Below are 9126 nucleotides of genomic sequence, written 5' to 3'. Positions count from 1 at the left end.
GATAACTCGAAGTAGATTGTATATTTCAATTTTGTATAACATCATTTTTGATTTCATAGCGAAAATGTGGAAATTAGATCTGTAATTAAAATTTATTTATACGTTCTTTCGAAAATGTGTTGCGATGTTGCAAATATTTTTCTTTCATTATGCTTCGATTATGCATCATGCAAGGTATTCCTTTGCATAACGATGAAGATGCCCGAAGAAATTACATATATCGTCTCTCGTACGATCCTTTGATCATACGATAAAAATATCTTCGTTCTAGCAGAGAGAGTTCTAAAGTCGTTTGTTACATACGAAATTCCTGGCTCTTCTAATTGCCTTCAAATTTAAGCTAGTTGAAGATAAAATCTCTGATAATCCTGGCTCGTAATTTAATCATAAATCAACGCATATATTTCTTCTTCTAAAGAATTAATAAGAGACGTGTAACATCTTCATTTATTTAAACCGGATCTCATATATCTGACAATGTTTCAATCTCGTTCGATCTGATATTTTTTAAGTCCCTCCACTGTTTTATAATTAATATCTATTAATCTATTAATCATCTTAAAACATATACAAATTATCCATTGTTTCTCTTAATGAGCTTCGAAAATTATTATACAATTAGATTGATCTATACACCTAGAAGAAGTTATTAATTATCCAATGAATAAATTCGGGAAATTCTCCGACCGAGACATTGAATTCTTACGTAGTTGTTATCTTTACGACGTGTAGCAATGGAATTGACGATTCGAGATCCAATCGAACGTCGTCGATCTTCCTTTCCAATTACCCGAGAAAATTAAACGGATGGTTTGTGTCTTTAACGATCTCGTTCCTTTTTACATTTTTTACTACAAACGACCATACTGAAGCACTAAGTAACGCTAATAAGCCAATTACAAAGTGCTGCGACGTATCTGATTGTAAAAGATAACTTGAAACGAGGATTTCTTTCAAATTTAACGGGAAATTTACCAGAAATGTCAAGTCCGCTTTGTAGACACTTCCTTTTTCTTCGTAACGTCCCAAAGTTCAAAAGCTTCCAACATGTTCGCTAACAACGCGAAGCAAGGCACAAAACTTCATTTCGAAAGTATACAAGTTCCTCGATAATTCCGCTGTCGCAAGAACTTCAAACGATACCCAACGGAATGTAGTTCAAAAGTGGCGTAGTATTGCTTCGGAATACCGTGATTCAGTTGCACGGCAAACAGCCCGCGATACAAAGGAACGACAAAATATCGCAATAAGTAAATGCTATTGCATTGTCAAAACGTAAAAGCTTGCCTTTTTTGAACGGAAAAAACACGATAAGTCTATACTTGTTGATTTTTGTGTTGCTCGGTATAGTAGATAGCTTGTGAGTGGGTGGCAGTTCATATCTCCGACATATATATTTTTTATTATTATTATTATTATTAATTCCTCGATCAATTGAAAACAGCTAAATTAATATGGAATTAGTTGACGACGTATTGAATTTAAAAACTAATTTTTTCATAAAGAACAGCAGGTGTAGCTTATCATATCTCTCCTCTGTAATTCTATAATTTCTTCTGTTCGATAACAATGGAAATACTGCAACGTTGTCTTAATTAATTCTGCCTCTTCTGAAGTTGGGGTAAACTTCGATAGGTCTGTGATAGTCTGACATGTCCTGAAACTGAGTCAAGGATGTAACGATAACCATCATACAAATGTGTAAAAGTCTTGTAAATGTTGTATGTCAATCGTGTTGTTCGAAATTGAAGAAATTTACCTTCCAGTGCGAACTTCTTGTTATAATTACATATTTCTACATACTTCAAGAACTCGTGTCTTCAATTTGTTTTGTCATTTTCTTAATAAGTCTGCGCTGTCAGGCTTAATCTTAATCTAGTCATATTAAAAATACTACAATATAATCGTTTTCATAAACCGTATGTATATAGAGGAGCCTCTGCGACATAAATATCATGAAAGGGACGTATGTAGCGGAAAACGCGGGATACAAAATTTCACTTTTATCTGTACGGCTATGATAACTTTCTCGACCACGTCAATATCATTTTCTCCTTCGCCAATATGAATATAACCACTCGTAGCCTGGATCGTTGCGATTCACATCGTGGATCGTCCGTTTTTGCAAATGTTTTCTGCGGTACGTGTACTCGACGCGCATCTGCTGCACGTTTCTGACTTCCATCGAAAGTTGGCTTCTTTTTCTCTTTTCTACATTTTTTTTTTTTTTTTTTTTTTATTGCCGACAGTATGAAACGATGGGACAATGGTATTTAACGTCGCGTAGAAAAGTGTTTACGATTACGACGCAGCACGCGCTTTTACGACGCGTTAACTTCGAAGATGGGTGCTCGACTTTCGCGTCTCGTCCTGTTTTCATGCTCGTCCACGATTCTCATTAATACTCGAATCGATAACTTCTTCTATTTCGCGACGACGCTCGGCGAGAGCCAATTTTTTTGTCGCTGGACCGTTCCATGCCACTTTCGAGCCGTTCAAGCGTTTTCCAACGTTGAAATCGAGCGCGAACGTAGCGGGAGTTCGATGCGCCGTTATACTGGAAATGTGTGCACGCGGACTCGTTAAAAATGGGTTGTTCGAAAAAAGTTGCGCAACCGTTCCTACGATTTTCCGAGTTATCACCCAGTTTCCACGGGTAACACCGCTATTGCTTTCTGTCTATGGAATTATACCGGCTAGATGGATGGCAATTTCCTACCAATTTAAAAAATATACATTTTCTTCCAGTTTGTATTAATAGATTGGGAATGAACGATAATACATCTATCGCTAGATATTGGCGATATAAATGTTTAATATTCTGTTAAATATTACTTATTTTTATTATAATATTACTTGTCTCCCAATGAAGCAGTTTTTTTTATCAGCCTTTAGATCTTTCATTTTCACAGATATGACATATGTAACACAAGCGATGAAAATATGGATATTGTAAGGATGATTACGATGTATAAAATTTCACAGGATAGTAGTACGGTTACGAATGATAAGAGAATTTTATGCAAAATGATCAGGTATTACTTTATATGACTTTATTCGATATAATATATACATATAATATTAATACATTTGAATTTGGAATTTAAACGGTAGAATGTAAAAGTAGTAAAGCTGTTTATATGAAATTTAAAGTTGTTTCTTCGCTTTTGATTACTTTTAAATCATATGGATTTAAAACATATAATCTATAAAAGGAATTCTCGTTTGATTAAATACGAAGATATAGGTGGTTTAGGTTACATCGAAAAGTTGCGAAAACCAGGTAGTCGTATCGGTTTGGGAACGAAAATTTTTCTCGTCATGTCGCTCCGCAACTCAAAGTCGTTCCAATCATCGAAACTCTATATTCTGTTAGCTGACATCAAGGGAAGCATGTTGGCTGCAGTTGCCATATAAATTTTCGAAAAAGGTTCAGCGAAACGAACCGGCCATATCGGACCAACCGACAAGCAAAACTTTTTTTCTATGTAACTTGGTTGTAGTATTAACCTACTGTCCATAGTTCAACAAACGAAACTACATTTTTTCATGAATTCTTTTTGTCCGAAGCGTAGAAAATATGTATAATAATATCGTTAACTTCCGAGTAAATAAATTAATGTAACTTTATTGTCATCTTAATCTAGAATTTATAGCTTAATAAACGAAATTATTCGCTTTTCAAGAATCTCTTTCACCAAAAAAAAAAAATGAAGGGCAAATATAATATTATTACCTTTCGTAAATTCGTTAATATAACTTGATTTTAGTATTAATTTATGGCCCATACCCCAACAAACATGGGTCTTTTTGAGAACTTTTGCTCAAAAAGAACAAATGGAGGAAAGAAAAGTATATAATATTATTGACTTTTATCTAAATAAATCTATTTTCCATCTCCAAATCACTTATTCAGTTCTTCGTAATTTATTATAAATTATTTTACTACACTTCGCGACGATATCGATAACTTTTACGCAAATTTTTTCGAGTCATATGAGAAATAATATGTAGATGTGATGTTTACGTATAATTGTGTACGAAAATTTGTGGAGATGGAATTAAAAAGTTTAGGACGGGGGTGTGTTAGACAATAAACAATCTCTGTATGTTTCTCTTAGCGATCCTACAAATTTGCTAATTATGAAGCTGTACGATACGTACGACGTATTGATTTAAATTACAAAATACAATTAACATAACACGCTTGCGAGTTCGAGCTGCATTTTCGAAATAAATAGAACTTTTTAATGGCAGTACAAATATATGTTTTAACGTGTTATGCTCTTTTGTGATGAAAGTAATAATCTTTAATCGATAATACTTATTATAAATCAATATACTTATTATACGATATATGCACAATCATGCGCAATTTCTAATTAACAATTTTTAATCTTTTTTTTTGTACGTGGAGAAATCCTCATGGACGCTCCGCTGTTGCTAATAACCGCGTAACAGCAGAGTAGTGTCGGACTCCTACCGACTAAAACTCCACGATGACCATCCTAAGCGTATGACAGGAGTGCTCCAGGAACCTCTTATGAATTAACTTCTGTTGCACCCCCTTCCCGCGTCCTCTTGTTCGAGCCAGTCCTAATAATTCCTGACTATTGAATTTGGCGTTAGGGGGGGGGGGACCATTGCCCCTAGCGCTATCGCCTCTTCTAGTCGTGGTCCGTTGGAACGGCGATGGAGCGGCTTAAGGTCGCCTGACTGCCATCCTCCTCCATCGTCTTATCCTACAAGGGTGAGAGTTTTTCTTTCTCTCCCTTTCTGCTCGCTCCTTCGCGAGCATAACTCGCTCGCAGAAGAGGCGGACGGCCTCGTATTCCTGTGACCCTCTCAACATCGCTTCTACAATCGCTGAGGGGGTCAATCTTTCTCCTATGGCGTGCCGCAGAGTGTAGCGGGGCAGCTCCCACGTTGGACAGAGTTCCAGCGTGTCCTGCACTGTGTCCCTGCTCTCTCAGCAGTGGTGACAAATGTCCGTCGTCTCCCGTCCGATTTTTCTCAGGTACTCGCCGAACATGCCGTGTCCAGTGAGCATCTAGGTCATCCTGTAGGTGAGCGGGAGGTCGCGGCGGCTTCTCTATGTCTCCCAGTTTGGGAGGACCGCTTCCGTGCCTCGATGTTCGCCTCCCTCGTTGATCAGCTGGAATCGCCACTGGTCCCACGCGTCCTCCTCGGCGGTTCCTAGGTCGTTTGTGGCCGCCTGCTCGGTCAAGTCTTCTCCCGAGTCTCATACTCTCCAGCGGGTATCTCCTTTTGAGCGCTAGTGCCCGAAGCTCCCACGGAGGGGACGCAGCTAGAGCGGTCGCCGACGCGCGGGACACCGTCTGGTATGCCCTAATGATTCTAATGGCGGTTACCTTATGCAGCCTCCTGAGGAGCAGGATGCTGCCCGCCGATGTTCGGCAGCAGGCCGCACAAAGCATTGGCAGCCGCCGACACCTTCGGAATCAGGGAGTCGAAGTGCGTATCGTGCGTATCGCGAAGTGCGAAGTGCGAAGTGCGAAGGTATTTCATCTGCGATCCCATCCCGACGGTCTCGCCTGCCATGTTTATGCTTAGACCGGGCGGTGGAGTCCCTCGCCATTTCTTGTCGTAAAACCAAATGGCCTCCGACTTCGCAGGGGAGACCCTCAGGCCCAGTCCGCGCACAGCATGAGTCGCGCAGGCCGTTGCGATTTCGCCGATGCGCAGCGTCTCGTGCCAACCACGACCCCCGACCAGAATCAGAGTGTCGTCCGCATAGCACACCATGGCCGCGACCGGGGGCAGCGAGCATCGCAGTACCTTGTCGTACGTGACGTTCCACAGGATCGGTCCCAACACCGAGCCCTGCGGAACGCCGCGCTCGACGGGCCGCCTTTCCTTCCCTTCCTTGCTGGCGTAGCATACCCACCTGTCGTCGAGGTAGGCTCGGATCAACCGGACGAGGTAGCTGGGAACCTCGAAGTGCTCCAAGGCCGCCACTATCCTGTCCCATGGCATGGAGTTGAACACGTTGACAATGTCCAAAGAGACCGCCAGCGCCACGCCGTTCCGGGAAACCATGTCCTCCGTGAGTGCCCGCACGCGTCTGGCCGCGTCAATCGTCGAGGGTCTCTTCCGGAAGGACAAACAATTTTTAATCTAAAAAACTGGAATTAAAATTAGGCTTCAAACTCGATTCAAATCATAAGACATCTTGTCGAAGATGTTAATCGGCAGTCGCTTAATTTTATCTCACTTTAAATTACCAATTTATATATTTGTGTACTAAGTATAAAAAAATAATAAAAAATTAGTGGATAAATTGGAGGACATTTAAGAGCATTTTCCAAGGAAAAAGAAAGTTATTAACATTCATCCGAAATATAATGGAACAGTTGAAAAAAGATCAGAGCAAAAATGAAAAAACCGACAGCGATCGAACTTACCCATGCGTTACACTTAATCTTCATCTTCTTCTCATACAGTTCCATCAACGTAATAATTCTTTAGAAATTTTGTTGGTAAATCAATTGAAATTTGGAATCGAGAAAATCCGAATCATCACAAAATCTTTGCTACATACGAACAGCGAGCAATAACACGTTCCACTCTGATCCGCTTTCTTGTCGATTAATACGCAAATTAAATATTTTAAGTTATATGTGATTATATTTAATTATATTACAATTTGGAATTCAAAGTGCCCATTCCAAACATCCGCGTTGACAGCTGCGATGCAGAAAAGTCTCATCTGTTTGGGTTTTCGACTTAATAATATCTTTGATTACCCAGATCCTTTTCGCACTTCGTAATCATTCCAAACATAAGTGCTTTACATTGATTCTGTTTTTAAACTGAGTACAGTTCTTTCATGACACTCAGCACATACATATACGGGCACAAACTCGGCCAGCGTATTGTTGTTTATAGTTCTCCCGTAGCAACAATCTGGAGGTACTTCAAATTCGTTCAATTCCAAACCAATTGATTTATCAGCAGAAATTCTAAGAAATTATTATGTCAATATAGGTGAATAATTATTATTCTGTAGTTGGATCAAAATTTGAAGAAAATGAAGATTAATTGTAATGCGTGGACGAGTTTGATCGCTGCCATGCTTCTATTTCTTCCATATTTTGCAACTTTCTCATCATATTTCAGATAAATGCTAATAACATTTTTTTCTTGCTTGAGAGATGCTGTTAAATGTCGTACAAATGTTGTTAATATCTTCCTCCAATATAAATCACTAAAAATTTCCATATCTTGAGTCATTAATCCGAAATAAGAAAGTGCAATCGTTGAATAACGTGTTTTCTGCAGATTGCAGTCGCAAATTCATTAAACCCTCGCAGCGTGCAATGGCGGGAGAAGATGTTAGTTTTCTTCCATGGTTCATTTCAAGTTCGTCAAGTTACCTCTCTGTAAATTAAACTTACTGGCTGAGAGCGTACACCCGTGTGCTGTAAGCTACAGCGTAATTGGAACGTACTTACCTGTGGAGCTTCCCGTAGCATATAACGTTTACAATTCTATCATATTTCCTCCCCTAATCACTCGTACTTGCTGCGGTGCTGTTTTACCTTCTGCGGTCGCCACTGCCTTACCCGGAACATAATAACGTCCCAGTCGAATTTCATTACAGGGTCACGGAAGGTGGCCCGTCTTGAATTTCCGGAAGTTCATTAAAATCAGAAAGAGGCAAACCAACATTAACGACCCGACGCGGCACGTTGGATTTTTGCCGAATGGAGAATCAAGGGACGCGACAGAGAGATGATTTCTCTTTTTTGTTTCTTTCCTCGCCCAAACAACGACACGTTTTTTAATCTATTTTTCGTCGAAACTGAGTTCACTGAGCGTATCACCGAAGCCTCGGGGAAAAAAGATACAGAGGAAAAATAAATGAATCGGAAGCGTAACGGGGCTGAATTCGCAAAATTCAACGCCGTGCTTTTTGTTTAGGTAGTTAACTGACGAGTTTGATGGTGATATAGATTTTTAGACAGCGATTTTGGTTCGATAGTCAAATATTTGAGATATTCAGAGAAAGTGGAGTAACGGTGATAACAAATTATGTTATCCGTTGTCTAACAGCCTTAACTAAAATATCCTGTCTAGCATTTTTTCATTTTTCAAGGATATTAATTTGAAGTGCTTTTTGTTCTCTGTTGGCTGGTACGAAATAATGACTAACTATTTTTAATCAGATGAAAAAAAAAGAAAATTGGCACAAAGAAGATAATAAAATTTCTTTTTCTTTCAATTTCAATGTAGTATATAGGGCACTTTAAAATATTCAGTGCAATAATTGATTCTATAACATCCGAACTTAATATGCAAGAAATGAATTCCTCCTCTTTTCTATGATTGATAGGACTTGTTAGAATAAATATATTTAACAAATATGTAAACAAATATGTACATAAATACACCATATAGAATAAATATGCTTACACAAGTTATATAAATATACTTAGTATAAATAAGCTCACATTTGAAAAAGATGTGTGACTTGGTCCATTTTTTCTCTCCATGCCTCTTTTCTAGAACTTAGTTTCCATTTTGGAAATTTCCTACGTTATAGATACGATTCTTTTGTTTCTCTTCTCATTCCTAATAAGAAAATTAGGGAAAGTGGATTATTTGATTAAACATGGTCTTTCTAATGAGAAACGCTGTTTGTTGTTACTTGCCCAGAATTTCTATGTTATTACTATTCAATTGTTGTTCCCCATTATACAGAGATTTTTTTTCAGATTTTTTTACGATATTTATACGAAAATATTGATGAGCATTGACCGTTCTCCACCAACGGTTACTCGAGGGTGGAGTTGGGAAAGCTTTTGCCCTGTTTTATAGCAATGAGCAATAACCCTAAGAAACTTCTCGACTTTTAAAATGTTTGTAACAATAGACTGTAAAAAATGCTAAATTTTGTGGCGGTTCCTCAGGATTATTATGGACCTGAGTTGATATGTCTTGACTGCTGGTGGCTATCTTGTGTAACAGCGGATGTAACAGCTGTTATTATTTGTTATTACTGATTTTGTTTGTCATCTGACCTTGAAATAGCCTTTTCTTTGTACTGATTGCATTTATTTTAAGAATAACTAACATATTTTGTCGGGCGGTCAAAATGACCGC

The 9126-nt window shown here is 38.6% G+C and overlaps 1 protein-coding gene across 1 annotated transcript; it reads right to left on the bottom strand.

Moving 5' to 3' along the window:
• Nucleotides 1–5373: 5373 nt before the first annotated feature.
• On the bottom strand, nt 5374–5766 carry LOC143303600 (uncharacterized). The gene has a single exon (XM_076624465.1). It carries the CDS (start codon nt 5764–5766, stop codon nt 5374–5376), a length of 393 nt encoding a protein of 130 aa, XP_076480580.1.
• Between the last annotated feature and the right edge of the window lie 3360 nt (nt 5767–9126).

The sequence above is a fragment of the Bombus vancouverensis genome, chromosome 14 (genome assembly GCF_051014615.1).
Source record: "Bombus vancouverensis nearcticus chromosome 14, iyBomVanc1_principal, whole genome shotgun sequence".
Taxonomy (NCBI): Eukaryota; Metazoa; Arthropoda; class Insecta; order Hymenoptera; family Apidae; genus Bombus; species Bombus vancouverensis.
The sequence above is the reverse complement of the archived record's forward strand: the minus strand, read 5'-3'. Positions and strand labels throughout refer to the sequence as shown.